Source organism: Mastigoproctus giganteus, chromosome 4 (assembly GCF_048544385.1).
Source record: "Mastigoproctus giganteus isolate SK-2022 chromosome 4, ASM4854438v1, whole genome shotgun sequence".
NCBI classification, from domain to species: domain Eukaryota; kingdom Metazoa; phylum Arthropoda; class Arachnida; order Uropygi; family Thelyphonidae; genus Mastigoproctus; species Mastigoproctus giganteus.
Genome location: NC_143578.1, coordinates 25,748,344 through 25,771,956, shown reverse-complemented (window position 1 = coordinate 25,771,956; position 23,613 = coordinate 25,748,344). Strand labels below are relative to the sequence as shown.

General features: G+C 36.7%; 1 protein-coding gene across 3 annotated transcripts in view; it reads left to right on the top strand.

Moving 5' to 3' along the window:
- LOC150086481 (cystathionine gamma-lyase-like) overlaps window positions 1–23,613 on the top strand; it is a 70,410-nt gene that overhangs the window by 18,667 nt on the left and 28,130 nt on the right. For all 3 annotated transcript variants that reach the window (XM_090371422.1, XM_090371421.1, XM_090371420.1), the window contains exons 3-7: window positions 3,005–3,100; window positions 10,040–10,149; window positions 14,540–14,671; window positions 19,305–19,362; window positions 23,507–23,584. In XM_090371422.1, the coding sequence (XP_090227548.1) occupies window positions 3,005–3,100; window positions 10,040–10,149; window positions 14,540–14,671; window positions 19,305–19,362; window positions 23,507–23,584 (474 nt within the window). The remainder of the gene's footprint in view (window positions 1–3,004; window positions 3,101–10,039; window positions 10,150–14,539; window positions 14,672–19,304; window positions 19,363–23,506; window positions 23,585–23,613) is intronic.

The window sequence follows — 23,613 nt, the reverse complement described above, 5'->3', positions numbered from 1 at the left end:
GGTACAGCAGGTTTTCAATTTTATGATGATATTTGATTATTTATGATACAATGTATTATAATTATACTATACTCCTTAACATGTACAATTGTGGTATAGTTATTTCACTTTTGCTTATATTTAATTAACTAATTAAATTATATAATTTATTATAATTTAATTATATAGCATAATTTGTAATTTTTAATAACTCTAATATAATATAATTTAATTATACAGGGTGTTTCAGTTAAACGTTTCAGAACTTCTAAGAGGGGTAGGGTACATCCTGACAACTCGAAATCATATAGCAATGTGGGGTCGGAAATGCTTTCCTGAAGCAGTGTTGTACACAGAAGCACCATAAAGAAAAGAGACCGTAAGTGAGAAATCGTTTTAATAATACATGAAAAGAAGCAAAAGGTACATGGATTAAAGTAAGTGTTCGAAGTTTCTTCCACGGGCTACAATGCACGCCTCACATCTCCGACGCATGGACATCCGAACATTCTGGAATACTCCAGGCGAATTTCGAATTTCTTCGGCAGCTACTGCGATTCTTGCAACCAGCTCCTCAGCATTGTCAACAGGGGTGTCATAAACTAGCGATTTCATATGACCCCAGAAATAAAAATCAAGACATGATAGGTCGGGTGACCGAGCAGGCTAACGCACAGGACCACCACGTCCGATCCACTGTTGATCAAATGTGACATCCAGGTAGTTACGAACATCTCCGCTATAATGGGCAGGGGCTCCATCGTGTTGGAACCACATTGTCTGTTGCGTAGATGCAGAAATCTGTTCATCTCTCAAACGTTGTGGCAATACTTGCTGCAGAAAGATCAAGTAGATAGGTCCGGTTAGATGACACGGTAACAGGTAAGGTCCGATGAGGTGATCTCCCATAATACCGGCACATACATTGACCGAAAATCGAATCTGTGCTGCACGACGTCGCACGACGACTTCTGTGTACAATACCGCTTCAGGAAAGCATTTCCGACCCCACATTGCTATATGATTTCGAGTTGTCAGGATGTACCCTACCCCTCTTAGAAGTTCTGAAACGTTTAACTGAAACACCCTGTATAATTTGGTTATGTTAAATTATAAGCAAAAGTGTAATAATTATATGACAACTGTACATGTAAAGGAGTATAGTGTAATTAGAATAGTATTGTAAATAATTAAATATCATTATCAAATAGAAAACTTGCAATACCACTCTTGAAACAATGTTATAGCCATAAGTAGGGTGACCAACTCTTGATTTGCCAATTCTTGATCAGCCAATATTCAACCATATCAGTGAACTTTCAGTTTCTATGGGCAGTTGAACATAACAGTTCCAGCATCGATCTATACAAAGTACTTTTTTGTTTTTTTTTTAATATGCCTCTCAATTGTTTGGATGTGAAAGACATTTTCTTTCTCAAAAAAAAAAAAAAAGCTGCAGATTAATAGTTAAATTATAAACTTACTGGATGAGTTCCCATACAAATTTGGTATTTTCACTGGAAGTCTGTGTAGTAAGCCTATCTACTTTGTTGCAAATGTGCAAAGCCAGAAGTTGGTAAATGACATTTGAAACCAAGAGGTGGCTAGTTTTTCTGAGGAGGTTTACTGTCCTGGATTCAGTAGTTCTTGTTGGAGTGGAAGGTTACGATGAACTTTGTGTGCTCGTGCTCCGATCATCTGTGGTTGTTGTGCAAACGGGTTATGGGCTTCCGGAGGGGATTGTATGTGGGCTGCTCTTCTGGATATCTGGACTATTTTCTTTTCCAATTTTTCCATTTATTTTTCTATTTTCTTGTTGAATAGGTGGAAATATTGAAGGTTGAATTCGATTTCTTGTTTTCTGTTAATTGATAATTTCTCTGAACATTTTTATAAACAAGGCTTCTTTAAATTTTCTTCTGTTGTACTGGTTGTCTGTAGAAAGGATTCTGGTATTGTTGAATTCCCATGTGTCACTACATTGGAATGCATGTACGGCTGTGTTGGATTCTAGGATTCTTAGTCCTTCCCTAACTATATTATATCTCAAATTAATTCAAAAATTAATTTGACATATAAATGGTATTGAATTAATTTTTGTTTATATAGTCTAAGTAATTTTAAATAATTAAAAAAACAATCATTATATAGAGCCAGTTCAACAGTCAAACTGGCCTCTGACTTAAAAAAAACTGGTCTGCTGGTCAAAAACCAGCCAAGTTGCAATCCTATAACTGACAGGTGATGATGTGATAATCACACAATGTTGTTTGTTTACATCTGTTTCTTTTTCACGAATAGACTATAGGTGCTGTGTATTAGTGGGTGACCTCAGGATCATCCAGTGGTGAAACTCTAAATTTTTGTCCTGTTGTCCATTTGGCTATTCATGAAATACTCTTATGTATTTTAGGTATTGAAATAGTTTGAGAAAATAATTATACTCTGTATTATTTTCTCAAATTTAGACCCCTTCCCCCCTCCACCCAATCTTTGAAAGTAATGCTGAGCATCATTATTTTCAGAGATTGGGTGGAGATGTTGTTGTTATTGTTGTTATTTGGTTTTTAGGAGCATTAGCAACTAAGGCCATATTGCTCCGGGATATGCGGTGGTCATTCCCTGACCTTTCCGCATCCTCCGTATTTGGTGGTGACGGGCTCGAACCCCGGTCTAATCAAGAAGCATGTGCTACGCACTGCTGCTCCTTCCCACCTGGCTACGGAGGCGCCTTGGGTGGAGAGGGGAGGTCTCTAGAAATAGAAAATTTGAGGAAAACTGTTATAAGTTTTAAACCAATTATGTATAATTCACACTACTTGTAGACTATGCAAAAATTAGTAGTAATATTATGCATTATTAACTGATATTTCATAGCAAACATTCTTGCTAATAGAATGTTAATTGTAGTGCAAGAACTATGCAATTTTATTGAATAGTCAGAATGTACATTACAAAATACATAATAGTGTAACTCATTTTATATAAGCTTTATGTATATTTATTCATTTTTTTTTTGCCACAGCACTCTGCTTTTCTTCTGGCTCAGCATCAGTTGTTTGCCTAGGTCATTTGTTAAAGTCTGGTGATCATATAATTTGTGGTGATGATCTTTATACAGGTTAGTATAGTTTTGTTCTAGTGTACTACCCATAAAGTTGAAAGAAGGCTACTTCATGTCAGAGTTACTTATATTGATATACACACACACACACATACTGGTCAAAAAAAAAAAAACCTCTGTATTAAGACAGTCACAGACAGAAGAAATGCAAATAGATGAAAAGAAAACTGTGATGTCGGGGTATGACATGTTGTCTTGTTGAGTATGAAGGCTGCACAGGTTATAACTGCAGTAATCTGAAGCCAGAATAGGGAAAAATGTGTGATCTATCAGACTTTGAAAAGGTCTTATTGTGGGTGCATGTTTAGCAGGAGCCACAATTCAAGAAACAAAAGACATAATTGGTTTCTCAAAAGCATCCAGAAGCCACTTTTTTCAGAGAAAAACATAAAAATCTGCTTGCACTGGTGCTGAGTGCATTGTGATTGGACAGAGGAACAGTGGAAGAAAGTCATGGTCAGATGAATCATGAATAAACTTTGTTTTACACTGATGGTAGGTTGTTATTTGGTTTTTAGGAGCATTAGCAACTAAGGCCATATTGCTCCGGGATATGCGGTGGTCATTCCCTGACCTTTCCGCATTCTCCGTATTTGGTGGCGACGGGCTTGAACCTCGGTCTAATCAAGAAGCGTGTGCTACCACTGCTGCTCCTTCCCACCTGGCTACGGAGGCGCCCAATGGTAGAGTGTGATGAGAAGCTCACAAAGTGAGGTTCTCATCACACTCTCTTGCCCTGCTTGCCTTGTTAAGACAAACGAAGTATCTGTAGGAGGTATTGGGAATGTTTTGTTGACACGGACTGGATCTGTTGATATTGGTGGAAGGTCAAATGTCATCCAGGTCGTACCTGAATTTTGCATCAGATCTACTGCATCCTGCAATGTTACATTTTTATCCCGAAGATGATGGCCACTCTATGGATGAAATTGCAATAGCACATTGTGCCAGAATTGTGCAAGAACAGTTTGAAAAACATGACATTGATTTCCATCATCTTCCATGGCCCCATTCACCTGATCGCAATCCTATTGAGAATATGTGGGATATGCTGGAGAGAGCTATTTGACAACATAGTCCTCTTTCTTCAACTTTGTTACAGGAATGTGATATTTTGTTCGAAGTATGGTTACAGTTAGACCAAAACATACTGAAATACCTTTTAGAATCCATGCCACACTTGCTGTTGTTCGAAACAACAGCAAGTGTGCAAGTTTATATTTTTCTGGCCAGTGTGCATACTTAATTATATTATACAGTTATATATATATACCAACTTGTACAAATAGGTACAAGTAGTCTGTATCCAGGTTAGATAAACTAGTATACATTTATCTTATTTTCTATTATATTAGCTGACTGGGCTAGCCAGGTGGATAAAGTGCCTGCCTGGCAACCCAAGGGTCGCGGGTTCGAATCCTGCCTCGGGCTTGGATCAAAGTACTGCAAAAACCTTGGGAGGTGCATTATGGCCACAGAAGCCGATGCGCCAACAACTACCAAAAAAAAAAAAAAAAAAAAAAATCTATTATATTAATTACAAAATGCAACAAATTTTCAAAACATGATTTGTATATTTGCATTCCTTGGTGTTCCTTTATGAATTTGGATTGCTGATTCTGAATATGACCTTAGTTTTTGTGTAATATCAAAGAGTAGCCCAGAAATGAAAGAAAAGAAAAGTAAATACACAATAATACTATATCAAATTTATTAAATGTTTAACTTTTGTACAAAATAGAGCATTAACCTTAGTTAAAGTAAATAACAAGCTATAAAAAGCACAAATTAAAAAGTAAAACCCTCTTCTGGTTAATCAAAATTTTTTTCTTAAAACAATAAATTTGAATTCCTTTTGCTTTGGTGGTCAATGTGATCATCTGAACCAGGTACCAGATATAGTATTCCATCACAGCTTCATGTTGCCTTCCTTGGCACCTCTTTTTTATTGATTGCATGCCTTGGTGGAATCTCTCACTGTGATCTTCACTAATGTTATCCAAATTTGATTTGAAAAAATCCAGATGAGAGTTCAAGTAATAGAGTTTGGTTGACATTCTGCATCCCATTTTTCTGCACTTTTCAATCAACTTGTCAACTAGCTCTTTGTAATTTTGATTGTTACCAAGAAAGCCATTCACTGCAAGGCAAAACAATTGCCAGGTTTTTCACTTGGCATCAGTCATTTTGTCTTTAAATTCTTATGTAAGCCAAAATTTGCTTATCTTTTGGACCACTAAATATGCCACCTTTCATTTTTGCATCAGACAGTTTTGGAAACAGGGATTATATATGCATGGAGGTGTCACTTTGAGTTTTAAATGCTTTGGCAGTCCCAGTTGGCAGTGTTGAACCAGTCCTAGCTTGATATGGAGCAGTGGAAGCAAGACTTTGCTTAATCAAAGAATTATTTACTACATTATGTGCACCAGGCTCTTGTAGTGCTGACTTATCTACTACCCTCCCAATAGCAGAGAAAGCAAGGGAGCTTGGTCAAACCACCTTCCAAACCCAGAAGGAGCCCCATCGTCTATGACCAGTATAAATGAATGTCTGAAGTCCCTACAGACATTTTCTTTAGTTTTTAACAGAACTAAAGAAAACACCAATCAAAAGTTATGAGTTGTTATGCCAAATTTATAGGGAAAATACTATGTCAAGAGCTTGCATATTTGATTGGCATAAAAGATTTTTAGAAGGAAGAGGGAATGTGGAAAATGATGAAAGACCAGACTATCCAGTATCCATGAAAATGGATGAAAATGTAGACTGGACAAGGACAATGATTAGAAGTGGCCATCATTTTCACATTAGAATGGTTGCATCAGAACTCAATATGGACAAAGAAACAGTTAGGCAATTTTTAGCTGAAAATTTAGGCACGAGAAAAGTGTATGTCAAGATAGTGCCAAAAATTTTTAACGAAAATGAGAAGACTCCAAGTTTGTGAAGATCTTTTGAAAAAAATTGAAGAAGATCCAGACTTTCTAAGTACTGTAATTATTTATAATGGCTGTTCCAGCACGATGTGTAAACTAAAAGACAGTCAGTGCAATGGAAGACAAAACAATACCCCAGAAAAAAAAAAAAAGCAAGAATGTCAAAATCAAAAATGTAAACCATGTTTCTTGTTTTCCTCAATATTATAGAACTTATTATATCTGAATACATCCTACCAAATCTAACTGTCAATCAAACATGCTACATTGAAGTTCTGACAAGGCTGCATAAAAAAGTTCGAAGGAAGACACTTGAATTGTGGAAGGATGGTTGGATGGCCCATCAAGAGATGTGCATTGTGATGGCCCATCACAATGCACTCTCTGTTTACTAGTTTCTGGCCAAAAACAAATCCCTCTGTGTGAATATGCATCCTACTCACTAGACCCCTTGTGACTTTTTTCTCTTCTCTAAACTGAAAAGTGTACTTAAGAGAACCCATTTGCAGTCAGTTGAAGACATTCAGGAAAAATGACGATCAAAGTTTTAAAAGGACTTACAGAGATGACGTTCATAAACATTTCTGTGCTTGGACGAAATGTATGGAACAGTGTGTGCAAGCCCTTAAAATTAGCGGAAAGAGGGAATAAACACCTTAACTAAGCCTAATCATGGTGGGCTAGGCATGTCAATCACTGCTACTCGCACCGATCAATTGGAAGGGGATACCAGATTGTAAAGACTAACCAGGCTTTCAAAACTGGGAATGCACTGTAATATAAAAAGAAAAAATTGTATTTCCATTTATGGCCTTTCAACTCTCAGTATTTTAGCACTTATTAGTGTCATTGTTTGCTTATTAGTGTTTCCCTTTTTTTGTGATATGCATTTATTGCTATCCTCGTTTGCTTAAATTATGGAGGTAGGAGTAATTGTGTGAAAGTAATTAAAAAACTTATTGGTCTGTGTTTTGCTAATGAAGGAGGACTGTTAGAATATAATTACATTGTATGTATTTCTAAACAAAAAAAAAAGTAAATGTTAATCAGATGATTGTAGAGGTCACATGATTTCTTAAAATAATGCTTTCACCAGGAACACCGTTGAACCTAGCATAGTGTTTTTAGCATTTAAGGCTGTATCACCTGGCCTGTTAAAGACGTTTCTTGGTGATTATTTCAGTCAACAGTTCTTGATATCTTTCTGCATTTCAGTTTTAAATGTAGTTTCCCACTACCTTTCTTCAATTAGTCAAATAATAAACTGCATATATTGTCAGGATGAATGTTCAGAGACTGAAAAATTTTAGAAGTAAATTGTTTAATACCAATCATGTTGATGCTTGTACGGATAAATATTATCAATAAATTATAAGGAACAGCTTGTTTAATAATCTACAGCCACATTTAGCCATATGCTTCTGTTTACTGCCTGTGTTCTGTGGTATGTTAAATATGTAATATTCTTTTGTCTGCCAAAGAATATTACATAATGATTTTAATGATTGCTTTGATGATTACACAGCAACTTTGATGATTGCATTGATGATTACACAATGAGTGCATTGATGATTACATAATGATTGCATTGATGATTACATGATGAATGCATAATGACTACACAGTAATTTCATAATGATTGCATCGGTGTTTACATAATGATTGCATTGATGATTTCATTGATTTTAATGATTGCATTAATTATTGTGGACTGTTTAGTAACAGAAAATGCTGTATGTACAGTTGTTATTAAAAATAAAGGTATTTGGTTAAAAAGATTTTGTAATTACCAAAGAGAGTTGACTTTTTAAAATATTTATAGCATATATCATCATCATCAGCCATTTTCAATCCACTGCAGGATGAAGGCCTCTCCAGCAACTTTCCAGTTCCTTCTGTTTTGTGCAATGGCCATCCATTTACTACCCACAAACTCATGAATTTCATCTATCCATCTCTGCCGTTGTCTTCCAGGTTTTCTTCTAGCTCCTCTTGGGTACCATTCTGTTATTTTCTTAGTCCATCTGTCATCATGTCTTTGAGCTACGTGTCCTGCCCAAGACCATTTTAGTTCTTTAGTTTTGATAAGAATGTTCTTTACTTGAGTTTACTGCCTAATCCATGTGTTTCTCTTCTTATCTAACAGTCTGATTTCCAATATAATTCATTCCATTCTTCGCTGTGTAGTTCTCAGCTTCTCTTCCATTCTTTTGTTGAGTGCCCAAGTTTCACTTCCATAAGTCATGGTGGGGAGTATGCATTGGTTCATTATTTTACGTTTCAGACAAACTGGAATATAGTCACATACTGACTATATTCAGGAAATATAGTCAGTATGTGACTATATTTCCTGAATGCTATCCATCCAAAATTTATTCTTCTCTTGACTTCCAGCCATTTATCATTATTACAGCTAATAACTTGTCCCAAATAAGTATATGACTCCACCTTTTCAATTACTGCTCCTTCAATCATTATGTCCCTTTCGGTGGCATACTTGTTCATCATTACTTTTGCTTTAGCCATATTCATCTTTAGTCCAAAATCCTTACTAACTGTGCATAACTGATTAAGATTTTCCTGTAATTCTTTAGGATCTTGGCTTATGACCACAATGTCATCTGTAAATGGTTTAGGTACTCTCCATTCACATTGACTCCTTTCTGTGACCAGTCTAATCTTCTGAAAGCTTCTTCAAGGGTAGCAGTAAACAGCTTCGGAGATATTGTATCTCCTTGTCGAACTCCTTTCTCGATTTTAAATTTGGTACTGTCTTTGTCTAGTATTATAAAGGAGGTAGTGTTCTCATATATTTTCTTCAAAATCATAATATATGGGGTACCTATGCCATGTCTTTCCAGTGCCCAAAACATTGCCTTATGCTGTATGGAGTCAAATGCCTTTTCATAATCCACAAATGCCAGGCATAATGGTGTTTTACATTCATTTGCTTTCTCCATTAGTTGTGATATTACATGAAAGTGATCTATAGTTCAGAATCCTGTCCTAAAGCCAGCTTGCTCTTTCGGTTGATTCTCATCAAGTATTCTTTCTAATCTGTTAGTAATGGCCCTTGTGAACAACTTGTAGACATGGGATAACAAGCTAATCAGTCTATAATTTCCAATTTATCTCCTTTCTTATGCAGCAAAACTATGATTGCATTATTCCACTGCTTAGGCATCACACCTTTTCTAATGCATTTTGTGAAAAGCTTTGCCAGTTTTTGTGTTATGTCTCTTCCTCCCAATTTTAACATCTCTATAGTAGCTTCATCTTCCCCCAGGGCTTTCTGATTCTTCATTTTCTTCAATGCATGTTCTACCTCATCAGGAAGAATATCAGGTATGTTGTATGCGTTGCTAATTTCCGATCCATCTTCCCCACTGCTGGCATCATTCCTTCGCTCCTTGTATAATTCTCTATAGTAGTCTTCTGCTATTTGAATTATGCCTTCTCTGCTATTTATAAGTACACCATCACCGTTCTTCAGTTTCAGTATCATTTGTCTTTCTGTATTACTGCTCATGGCTGCTGATTTAAGTTCTTTGTTTTCCCTTAATACTTGTTGTACGTTTCTTGTGTTAAACCTTCTTATGTCCTCTCTGATTCTCTTTCTAATGGCTTTGCATAACTCAGTATGCTAAATTTTCTCTTTGTCAGTGTTTATCTTGCTCTTCATTTGTTGCTTTCGGTTCATCATAACAAGTGTTTCTTGACTAATTTTTTCTTCTTTGGATTTCTTTTACCCTATAGGTTTCTTGGGCTTTATCACTTTCAGAAATTTGTAATATTCCTCGTCGATATCTTGGTTCTGAGACGTCTGCAGAAGCTCAAACGTGTTCTTAAGTTCCAGTACATACTGTTCTTTCTACTCTTCTGTTATCTCAAAGCTGTTATATAGCATATAATGGCAATCTTTTGTTTTTTATTTGTAGTCATCATTAAGTCATTAGTCATGGATTATTAATATTCATTAATTTTGTTTTCTTAACAGGTACAAAGAGGTACTTCCGTACAGTTTTATGTAAAATGGGAATTACTGCATCATTTGTTGATTCAAGAAACCCAGGCAATATAGATGATGCCATTCAGCCCTCCACAAAGGTATATATATGTATAGTAAGAGTATTTGTGATATAGTGCAAGGAAGCCACATGCTTTTGCTATACTGGCAAAAAACCAACCAAGTACATAAGAAAACATAAATTATATGCTTCGCTCCTCACACAGGAAAGTATCCAGTAGACCTTGAATTTATTCAAACTACCTGTGAGGGTAGTTTGAATAAATATAGCTATTAACAACTCACTGGCTATAAGAAAACTTCCTACAATCTAAACTAAAACTTAAGCCCTATAATTTTAATTTATGACCCCTAGTTCTCGAATTGTTTAGAACAGTGAGAATTCCACCTTCAATCATTTTACTGATCCCTCTCAGAGCCCTATAAACCTCAATCAGGTCATCTCTGAGGTGCCTGGTTGCCAAGCTCTGTAGCCCACATAATTAGAGCCTTTCCTCATATGCTCATCCTTCTGCCAATCTCACCATTCGAGTTTCTCATCTTTGGACCCTTTCAAGAAGCTTGATGTCTTTTTTTCAAATGAGGTCTCCATACTTGAACACAGTATTCCAAATGTGGTTTTACAATTACCGTATACTGTGAGATTATGACCTCCCTATCTATACAGAACAGTGTTCAATAGATGATTGATAGGACACCATGGGCTTTCCTGGCTGCCTGTTTACACTGTTCAGAAAACTCTCCCAGATCCTTTTTCTCTTCCAATATTTTTAATTCATCCCCACCTAGTGTATATGAATGGGTGAAATAAGGGTTTTTTTTTTTTTTTTTGGCTGATGCTATATAAGCTTGCTTTCTTGCATCATGTGCCTTTGCTAATGCTATAGTTTATTTGTAGGTTGCTATTCCTCAAGTGTAAGACCTTGCATTTAGCAGCATTAAAACATAGCTGCCACTCTTCTGACTATCTTTGAAGTCTGTTCAAGTCATCCTGAAGGAGTATTGTTTGGCACTGATCATTAAGGACTCTGCCAATCTTTACTTCATCTGAAAATTTTGACATCACACCTACCCTTTGTCGATGTAATTTATGAAAATGAGAAACAACAGTGGTCCAAGAACTAATCCTTGAGGAATCACTCCTGATGTTATTATTATTATTAGCCATATGGTGCAAGGAAGCGTGAGGCTTATGCTGTACCAGCCAAAAAAAAATTTTCTGAATTACCCCAAGAGAGAGAGAGTGAAGTAGAAGGGAATCACCAAGAAGAAGAAGAATGATGATATCCAGCTCGGGACCCTGTTATATCAATCTGAAGAATATCATTAATCACAACCCTCTGCCTTCTGCTCTCTGTTAACCACCCAGCAATCCATCTTAGAATCTTACCAGTAATCCCAACCTGTTCGAGCTTATACAGCAACCTCTCATGAGGGATCGAATCAAATGCTTTGTTAAAATCCAAATAAACTATGTCAAAATTATTCCCTAAATCCAGCTCATGAGTAACTGTGTCAAAATAGCCTACTATATTAGTTAAGTATGATTTACCCTTAACAAAGCCATGTTGTGTATCCTTCAGAATGCCATATCTATCTAAATGTTTTTGGATTGCACTCTGAATCACTGCCTCTAAGATTTTTCCTACCACTGAAATCAGACTAACTGGTCTGTCTGACTGAGATGAGAGTGGGGTCAGGTCACATACACTGAATTCATGTACTTTGAGACCCTTTTCTATTTTCGTTTTTGTTACTGAAGCCTTTTTGAATTTCTTCTTGATTTGATTTCTCTGGAGCTAGATTGTTACTACTGGAAGATGTGTGACTGGATTTTTGTCCCTTGAACCATATCTGCAGCGGCCACATTCCCTTATGAAATATTTTCAGTTATTTTAATGTGAAAATTGTGTGATTTTATAAATGAAATCAAATAAAACTTAAGTGAAACTGCTATCTTAATTCCAGCAAGATTCCATTTTTAAATTTTTACTCCATTGTTTCCCCCAGTTTCCTTTTGATGTCAAAAGGATGGCATCTTTTATTTTTTACCATAAAATACAAGGAATTTTTCAGTCCAGAAAATTTTTACTTTAATAAAATTTTAAGTTTCATATTTTACTTTCAGTTTTGAGAAATTCATCAACATTTGTCAGATGAACTAATGAGGCATATGGCAGAGAAGAAAAATGCATGGGATACATACAAATTAACACGTGACACGGACGCCTATGATAGATACAAGTTGATCTGTAACCAAGTTACAAAGGAGGTTAGGCAGGCGAAGGCAGATTACGAGAGATCCTTGGCAAGGGATGCGAAGAAAAACAGCAAAGAGTTCTTTACTTATGTAAACTCTAGAAGGAAGGGGATGAATCAGATTGGTCCACTTGAGATCGATGGGTCAACTGTTGATGACCCTGCTCGGGTAGCTAACAAACTAAATGAATATTTTGCATCGACATTCACACATGAGGAGTTATTCAGCGAGGGGAATGCCAGAGGTGTATTCAACTCTAGCAGTAAGCTAGAGAATCTTGTAATAACTGAGAGCAAAGTGGAGGAGAAATTGTTGAAGATAAACACAAGAAAGGCACCTGGGGTGGATGGGATCTATCCAGTTATATTAAAGGAGGCAGCAAAGGAGGTAAGCAAACCCTTAGCCATAATTATGAGAGCTTCCTTGGACTCAGGGGAGGTACCCATTGACTGGAGATGTGCAAATGTGACCCCAATTCACAAAGGGGGATCAAAGGCTGACACAAGTAATTATAGACCTGTGAGTTTAACTTCTGTTCCCGGAAAATTAATGGAGGCACTGGTGAAAGAAGCACTGCAGGATCATCTAGACAAGACTTCAGTTATAGCTGGGACACAGCATGGTTTTGTTAAGGGGAAGTCTTGCCTGACCAATTTGATTGGATACTATGATGCAGTCACAAAAGAACTGGATGCAGGGAATAACTTTGATATTATATACTTGGATCTTAGAAAGGCTTTTGATACTGTTGCACATGGAAGACTGCTGCACAAATTGGAGCAGTGTGGCATTGGAGGCAAGTTGCTGCTATGGATAAAGGGGTGGTTGAGGGGGAGAAGACAGAGAGTGGTAATCAATGGACACTGCTCATCGTGGACTAATGTTATTAGTGGAGTCCCTCAGGGTTCAGTATTGGGGCCTTTATTGTTTTCTGTATTTATAAATGATATCGATGATGGTATATCAGGCTTAATGTCCAAGTTTGCAGACGATACGAAGGTTGGCAGGGTTGTCAAGGACACTACTGACACTATGCTGCTGCAACAGGATTTGGAAAGGTTGAGCAGATGGGCTTCGAGGTGGCAAATGAAGTTTAACATTGACAAATGTAAAGTACTACATATGGGAAACAGCAACCCCAGAGCAACGTATCAACTCTGTGGTACTACACTGACAGTGGTAGAGAATGAAAGGGACCTGGGGGTGGTGGTGCAGGCAGATATGAAGTTCTCTGAGCAGTGCAGACGAGCTGCAAGAGTAGCTCATGGTGTATTGTCAATGATATATAGGAATTTTTCTAGCAGGGATAAGGAGGTGATTATTCCCTTGTATAAGGCAATGGTCAGGCCACACCTAGAGTACTGTATACAGGCCTGGAGGCCTCATTTCAGGAAGGATGTAGAGCTGCTGGAACGAGTACAGAGAAGGGCAACTAGATTGGTGAATGGGACAAAGGGGTTCTCTTACGAAGAAAGGCTTAAGTTTTGCAAATTACAGTGTCTGGAAACTAGGCACCAGCGGGGTGATCTGATAGAGGTGTACAAAGCCTTGAATGGTTTGAGCATGCTCAATGCTGATGGGATTCTTCCTCTAGCTCAGAAAAATCACCTGAGAGGGCATAAATTCAAATTGAGGAAAGACAGATGTAGGATAGATGTGCGGAAATTTGCCTTTAGCCAGCGGGTGGTTGGTGGGTGGAACAGACTTCCATCCCTTGTCGTGGAAGTTGATAGCCTAAATAAGTTTAAGGCTCAGCTGGACAGGTATTTCGAACGAACAGAGGGGTGAAGTGGAAGTGGTTATTTTTATTTATTTATGTTACTTTTTTTTTTTTTTTTTTTTTTTTTTTTTTGGCTGATGCTGCATAAGCTTGCTTTCTTGCATCAAATGCCTCTACTAATGCTAATGCTAATGCTAATGCTAATTTAAAAATAAGATTTCTGTCCTTTTTGGACTTATATTGGTATATAATTAAAATTAAAGTTATCCAAAATTACTGCTTGGTATTGTTATTTGAGTTGCAGTATTCACTTTTTAGCCTTTATGATTAACTGTAATGCTTTTATAGCTAGCTAGCTAGCTGCCTTCTTTCCTCCCATCTCTCTCTTTAACCATTCTCTCTCTCTATTTTATATATGTATATACTAAAAAAATTTAGTTTCTTTGTGAACAATTAGCTTATGTGGTCTTGTTTTGTTTCCCTGTTCTAGATGGTATGGCTGGAAACTCCAACTAATCCAACTATAAAACTTGCAGACATTAAAGCCATCTCAGAAATTGTCAGAAAACATTCTGGAATCATTTTGGTTGTTGACAACACTTTTATGACACCTTATTTCCAGGTAAGTATTGCTTAACGTTGTACTAGTATGTGCCATAATAATATTACCATAATAAGATTACTGATTTTTAGGATGAATTATTATTTTAAAAAAAATTACCATTTGAAAATATATAAAAGATTATTCATAACGATCTTTGTATATACAGGGTTATTCAAAATGATCTTTATTAGTAAGTTCCAGAGAAAAAGGATGAAAAAACTTGTGGTAGAGTCTATATCCACTCTTATCATACTCTTCCCACCAGCAGAAGATTCTGATTCAATTATAGCTTTTTGCAAACATGGTTAATTCACCATGTCTGCATGCATAACAGTATTCTTATTGCCAACCTCAAGCAACCTCAAGCAAAAAAACTTGTCTGCACAATTGATATCCATCCTTATTATACTCTTCCCACTGCCAGAAGTTTCAACTGTCCCTTAAATTCGCTATGTTCATATTATCAATATCAGCTGCCCAAGAAGGCAGTTTATCCACTGATCAACAACACACTAACCAAACATAAGCTTTCTGAGATTTAATCTATTAGTTTCCCTTAATAGTTTCAAACTTTGAGAAAAAATTTACTTCTTCTTTGTGACCACAATTCCTGGTTTGGACATCTACTCATTTTGAATCTTCATGGTGGGCCTACTGGTGTCAGTTGGATCCTTAGAGATCATCACAAACTTATGTTGGGACTTTATAGTGTTAGATATGTCATAGTATTGCATTGTGATATGGACATTACATTGAGAATGAATTGATCCTCTATGAGGGATAATTGTGCATTAACATTGTTCAGTGGTACAGCATTGTAAATAGGGTGTAGGATTGCTGGGAAAGCTGACTGGAACTATGCACTACAATAAAAAAAGAAAAGAAAAAAGTTTAACTCTGTGCCTCCTGGTTTTCAGATGGTGGAGTTTTCCAATTTCATTGTGAAAACTCTGCCATCTTTTAATTTGCTTCCCACCCTCCCCAGTGCTTTATATACTTCAATCAGAATTCACTCCCCACACATCAAGATGCCTAGCTTGCAATCTGTGTAATCCACCCTTTTTTCTCCTCATATGGATGTCTCTTTACTCTTCTCACATGACAAGTCACCTGTCTTTGGACCTTTGAAGAAGCTCAGCACATTTCCTTAGATGCAGCCTCCAAATCTGAATACAATATTCTGAATGCAGTCTCACCACTAACTTGTGTAGTGGAACTAAATCCCCCTTCTTCCTAGTTACAAAGGTACAGTAAATCACTGAAAAGACATTGTGCATCTGGACACTCCTATACACTGCATGGTAGCCTTCACTTCTCATTGTATCATAACACTGGTCTCTTCCTTTATGCCCTTCTGCTCAATTTCACATCCTTCCACTTCTATTCCAGTCCTGTGTGACCATGTCATAGTAGTCTATAAGTTTGGTCTAGTAAGATATTCCCTTTACATAGTCATATTGTGATCCATTTAGAATATTACACTGTTAAAATGATTGCACCCTTGACCATAGACACTATTAACTTCCCCACTATTGGGGACCAAAGTAAATGGTCTGTGTTTACCTATGACATCCTTTACTCCCTCTTGTGGATTAGTGAGATGTTGGCACTTTTCCATTCCAAGGGGATTACTGCCCAATCCATTGATGACCTCATGATAAGTCCAATGGTTTGATGTATTCTTTCAATACGATCAGGTAAATACCATTGGCACACTCACTCCACTTATTTTCGAACTTAATACTTACTTTCCAGCTTAGTAGTTTTCTGTTCTTTTCTGTAATATCAATATTACTTGTCCTACAGTGTTCAGGTATAGTAGTGTGATATTATCAGTCCAAAAGGAACTTTCCACTGTGATAATCGATACAAAGTGTCTGTTCAGCTCACCAACCACATCAACTGGATCATCTGTTATAGTACTCTTTCTGTTGTGCAGAGGTCCTGGTTTAATCTTTCTCATTGTATTTATGTTTATGAATAAAACTCCTTGTACTTACTCTTGACTCTCTTGGCTAGTGATTACTTGTACTCATTTCACTTACACACCTTGTCTGTGGTTTTGTTACAAATCAACTTTCAATAATTATAGGTTGATTTTTAGCAAACTCATACTGCCTTTTGTTCTGTAAAGCTCACTGAATCCCTTTTCATTCATCTTGGCATCCCTGTTCTATACTTCCTAAATGGAATGCAAATGTGGCTTCATTGATGAATGCCTTGAAAGTTCCCCATAATAAAAATGTACTTTCGTTTTTGTATAGGTTGTTCCAACTGATAGAGGCTAAGAACCTCCTCAGTCCATAATAATTACAATAATTACATTTCTTGAAATTAAAAGCTTGCCCCTTGAACTACTGAAATTTAATTTGTTGTTGACCACTTCAGGACACTGATCACTTGCCACTATTAGTTCCTGTGCCATCATATTTATGATATTACTCAGGTTACTAATGATCCTGTGCCATCATATTTATGATATTCATCATATTACTCAAGTTACTAATGATCTGATCAGATCAGGGATGTTCTTATACTGTCCCTCATATGTCGATACAGATTTGATAATAGAGAGCTATTAAGTGCTCGATAATTCCTATATTCTATTATATTATGAAAACAACAGGGATTACCTTTATTTTAGATATAGGAAGCTTCTTTTCCAGCCAACTCTCCTAGTCCAACACGTTAATAATTCTTTGGGAAGGAGATATCAATTTTATAAAAAATGTGGGACATCTTCCCCACTGTCAGAACCTTAGTGTTCAGACCCCTCGGTTTCAACATTGAGCACTCAAGACTTCTGTCTTCAAACACCATACCTCTGGCAGCAAGGAAACCATTACATGGATTGGCATAAAATTAAATTTTGAAGGTCTAAAGCTTAATAAATATGGACCCACTTATTCTCTTCGGTCCTGTAGCTTGACATTAGAATTAAAATTTAGTGGTCTAAAAAGCTTAATGGATATGGGAGGATTATTCTTTACATTCCTTAAGTCGGACTAGAACTTTTCTGGGTGTCATGTTCACAGGAATAGAGCAACTCACAATTAATCCAAAACTTTTGTCTTATGTTATAGTGTTTGTTTTTCATGGATGCGTATAAGTGACCAATCATCGGACAATAGGAATGGTCTATGGATATTGATTGAATTTTCATTTTCACGTAGTTTCATCTCTAAGGTTTTTGCAATAAGTAATTTGTGGTAGTTGTGTTGAATATTTATAATTTTTGTTTTATTAAAGCCGAATGAATGTCGTTCATTTTTTGCGTGGAATGAAAGTTCCGATGCATTTGAATGACCTGCCCGCACCGAAGCTTTGTGTTGTTTTGCTCGAAGCTGTGCCACTCCCATGGTAGATCCTACATAAACAGCATCACAATTTTTGCATGGGATGCTGTATACTAGGTCATGCTGTGATTGGAATGTGGTGTTTGAAGGTCAATTTCTGAAGAATGTGTATAATTTGTTCATGGGTTTTGCTATGATTTTCATGTCGGTTCCCTTGATATAGATAAAAGTTGATCCAAAAAATTTATTCCATGGGTGAGTTTTCAGTCCACAATTTCCAATCAAGAAGTGGCAAGTTTAAATCTCCCTTATAAAAGGAGATTTCAACATACCAATTCCAGTTGGAAGTTGAGAGTGAGTCCGTAGCACATCCTCATTCTCAACTTTTCTTTGTTACTAACCATCTCACCCCAGATAGATTCAGCTTTTGTGAGATCGCCCCCAAAGGAGGTTACAGTCTTATCACAGTGAGGAACCTTTTGATAAGGAAAATAACAACAGGGAACAATGTGGAACGACAACAGTGCACATAGTTAAGGGTCAGACAGTGTGTACAGAATATGAGTTTCCAGTGACCTGATCTGAGTGGGTTAACAGAAAAACATGGAGTGAAAAAAAGCGCCACAGTTTTCATGAATAGCTATTATATCCTTTGAAAATTTGATTCTGTTTTGAAATGTAAAGAATTATCAGGAATTTTCTTACTCTTTTGGCAAAGAAGGTTGCCAATAAAATGAACAAAATGGGGAAATAGCCTCGTATACTGTAAATTCAAGAGTTGTTTGGTGATCGTATTTCTAAGTATTGGTATACACCTAAATCTCTGGACCTCTTATTACTTGACCTTTTCCATTGTGATTACTGAAAACAAAATAGCTGCAAATAACTCTTACACAATATAAGAACTGCAACTGAATACTGGTAAAAAGCGTTAAGGCTATAAGAGAAAGTGGTTCTCATTTCCAACATCTTTTTTTGCGTCTTGAATTATAAAAGACATAAAATACAATAAATAACTGAATGTATAATCAGCGGCATAACCAGAAAAAGTGGGTCTCAATGCAAAGTTTAGTGTGGACCTCCCTGAAAATATTTGTTTTGGTAAAAATAAAAAATTAACAATACAATGGTAAACATGTATTTAAAATCTTTATTAATACAATATAAAAATGAAAAATAAATTCTATAAATATAAAAATGAAAAATAAATTCTGAAAATTAAATGAAGTAATATATTGACTTTGTGTGTCCTAATATTTATTCATCATGACTGCTTTACATTTAAATTTGAAAGTTTAAAGTGCTCATAAATTCATATAAAGATTGTAAAATTTATTTTTTTAATTCCCAAATAGCAACCATTATCTTTAGGGGCAGATGTTGTGATGCATTCTCTCAGTAAATACATGAATGGTAAGCATATTTAAATTTGCTGCACTTTTATCATGGTAGTTAGTGGTTTTTTTTTTTTTTTTTTTTTATATCTTGCTACTCAGGTAACATAAGAGGACCAAAGCATAACCCTAATTGCAGTATTAATTTGCTGTATGTTTCTTGATAATTAATGTAACTAAGTAGCCTTGGAGACATAACCACATTTGTCTTTATAATAATAAAAGTACACAGAGCACACCTGCAAGAGGATAATATTTATCTGTGAAAAGCAGAGTGCCATCTGTTGTCACCTCAGTATAGCTACTAGCTACAGTTCAAGTTGAATGTTCTTTTTTGCTAAGGTTGAAGAGTACATATTACTGGTCACCTTTTATACAGTCTTATCCTACTCATCAGCTTAAATAGTCTGCCTCGAAACAGTGCCTCCTGTGTTAGCAATATGTTCCAATCCAAGCTAATTAGCATTAGCATTAGTAGAGGCATTTGATGCAAGAAAGCAAGCTTATGGAGCATCAGCCAAAAAAAAAAAAAAAACCCACTTCCACTTCACCCCTCTGTTCGTTCAAAATACCTGTCCAGCTGAGCCTTAAACTTATTTAGGCTATCAACCTCCACCACAAGGGATGGAAGTCTGTTCCACCAACCAACCACCCGCTGGCTAAAGGCAAATTTCCGCACGTCTATCCTACATCTGTCTTTCCTCAATTTGAATTTATGCCCTCTCAGGTGATTTTTCTGAGCTAGAGGAAGAATCCCATCAGCATTGAGCATGCTTAAACCATTCAAGGCTTTATACACCTCTATCAGATCACCTCGCTGGTGCCTAGTCTCCAGACACTGTAATTTGCAAAACTTAAGCCTTTCTTCATAAGAGCACCCCTTTGTTCCATTCACTAATCTTGTTGCCCTTCTCTGTACTCGTTCCAGCAGCTCTACATCCTTCTTGAAATGAGGCCTCCAGACCTGTATACAGTACTCTAGGTGTGGCCTGACCATCGCCTTATACAATGGAATAATCACCTCCTTATCCCTGCTGGAAAAATTCCTGTATATCATTGACAATACTCCATGAGCTACTCTTGCAGCCCGTCTGCACTGCTCAGAGAACTTCATATCTGCCTGCACAACCACCCCCAAGTCCCTTTCATTCTCTACCACTGTCAGTGTAGTACCACAGAGTTGATACGTTGCTCTGGGGTTGCTGTTTCCCATGTGTAGTACTTTACATTTGTCAATGTTAAACTTCATTTGCCACCTCTCAGCCCATCTGCTCAACCTTTCCAGATCCTGTTGCAGCAGCATAGTGTCAGTAGTGTCCTTGACAACCCTGCCAACCTTTGTATCGTCTGCAAACTTGGACATTAAGCCCGATATACCATCATCAATATCATTTATAAATATAGAAAACAATAATGGACCCAACACTGAGCCCTGAGGGACTCCACTAATAACATTAGTCCACGATGAGCAGTGTCCATTGATTACTACTCTCTGTCTTCTCCCGCTCAACCACCCCTTTATCCATAGCAGCAATTTGCCTCCAATGTCACACTGCTCCAATTTGTGTAGCAGTCTTCCATGTGCAACAGTATCAAAAGCCTTTCTAAGATCCAAGTATATAATATCAAAGTTATTCCCTGCATCCAGTTCTTTTGTGACTGCATCATAGTATCCAATCAAGTTGGTCAGGCAAGACTTCCCCTTAACAAAACCATGCTGTGTCTGAGCTATAACTGAAGTCTTGTCTAAATGATCCTGCAGTGCTTCTTTAACCAGTGCCTCCATTAATTTTCCTGGAACAGAAGTTAAGCTCACAGGTCTATAGTTACTTGTGTCAGCCTTTGATCCTCCTTTGTGAATTGGGGTCACATTTGCACATTTCCAGTCTATGGGTACCTCCCCTGAGTCCAAGGAAGCTCTCATAATTATGGCTAAGGGTTTGCTTACTTCCTTTGCTGCCTCCTTTAATATAACTGGATAGATCCCATCCACCCTGGGTGCCTTTCTTGTGTTTATCTTCAACAATTTCTCCTCCACTTTACTCCCAGTTATTTCAAGATTCTGTAGCTTACTGCTAGAGTTGAATACACCTCTGGCATTCCCCTCGCTGAATAACTCCTCATGTGTGAATGTCGATGCAAAATATTCATTTAGTTTGTTAGCTACCTGAGCAGGATCATCAACACTTGACCCATCAATATCAAGTGGACCAATCTGATTCATCCCCTTCCTTCTAGAGTTTACATAAGTAAAGAACTCTTTGCTGTTTTTCTTTGCATCCCTTGCCAAGGATTTCTCGTAATCCGCCTTCGCCTGCCTAACCTCCTTTGTAACTTGGTTGCATATCAACTTGTATCTATCATAGGCTTCTGTGTCATGTGTTAATTTGTATGTATCCCATGCATTTTTCTTCTCTGCCATATGCCTCATTAGTTCATCTGACATCCATTTTGGCCTAAACCTTGAACAATATTTCTTAGTTGGTATGTAAAGCCTAGTAGCTTCCAAGATAAGTTCTTTGAATGCTTCCCATTTTGAATTTGCTGTTGGTAACATCATCAGTTGGTCCCACTGTATAGAATTTAAATACTGTCTCAGTCCATCATAGTCGCCTTTACGGAAGCAATAACCCTTCCCTTTACCCCTAATGGTAGTTACCTCTTTGAGTAAATCCCACTTCAGCACACTGTGATCACTGCCACCTAGTGGTTCATTTATCTGCGGATTCTTAATGCATGAAGAATCACTGCTGATAATCAAATCAAGAGTATTACTCCCTCTAGTTGCCTCCCGAACATGCTGATGTAGAAAACAATCATCCAATAAATCCACAAAAGCCCTGCTAGTGTGTGAGTAACCAGCCCCCAAATTCCAGTCAATATCTGGGAAATTAAAATCTCCCATTATAAGACACTCTGATTTACTGGCCCACTCTATTTCCCTGTACAGTTCCTTATTATACTCATCAGAGTCATTAGGCCTATAGCACACTCCTACTCTCAATTTTGATCTCCCAATGATTATGTCACACCAAACTGACTCCACACTGCACTGTCCAGTGATGTCGACTGGCTTCACTTCCTTGGTTTTTATGTGTTTCTTAACTAATAGCATAACCCCTCCCCCCTTCCTATCCTGTCTATCCTTTCTGTAGACATTGTACTCCCCAAATTGCAGTTCTGCATCCCTTATATCTGTGTGACACCACGTCTCTGATATCCCAACAATATCTGCCTTCGATGTTTTGAGCAATACCTCAAATTCATCAAATTTATTTACTAAACTCCTAGCATTGGTGTACACACAAGTATACCTGCACCTGTTTCTATTCTTAGCTACCCTAACACAACGCATGTGTTTACTTGTACCGCAATGGCTCCCAGCAGTCTCTGAAATACCATGCATCTTGTTTTTCAGGCTTCTGCTCATTCTAATAGAAGCAGTGCAAAAATCTCTTTCACCTCTGCCAGTGGCTACTGTCAATCTATTGGTCTTTGTCTCCCTCCAAGCTAGCAGTTTTGTTCTATAGAATATTCTAATATTCTATAGAATCTTGCAGCTATAGTAATATTATTATCATTATCAGTATCAGTTAATAAAATAAATACAAAACACTAATGCAATAGATACAATCAATCAATTTGAGATGGTTCATCAGATCAAGAAGATTAATTTAATTTAATTCTTCCTCACTTTTCTTCATATCCCCACTCTCACAAGAATTGTTAAATCAATGTTGTTGTGACAATTTCAAAAATGCTTAAATGACCAAGATGACAGTTTTTACAAAGTAAACGGGAAGATCATTTTACAAGTATTTTCATTTGCTCATTTGTTTTTCACATTTAAAAATACTTATGTAAGTCAGTTCAGTCCTTTATGTTCAGCACATTTTTTACTTTTCTCTTTATTTATTTTAACTTATGGATTTATTGATGAAATTTAATATGTTGTTTAGCTTTTGCACAGCAGTATAAATATACTGAATATAAGTAAATTATAAATTATGCTGTTGTGTTATCTCTGTCAGTAATAAACTATAAAAAACGATAGTTTCAACAGTTAAGCAAAATTGTTTATTGTTAAGTTTATACCTCATAAATTTGAATCATTTTATATTATATATGAATATTGTATATATTAAAATTTTATATATTTTTAGGACATTCTGATGTAGTAATGGGTGCACTAGCCATAAACTCAAAAGATATATATGAGAAACTGAAATTTCTTCAGTATGGTAAGTGTTGAACAGAATAATATACTTTT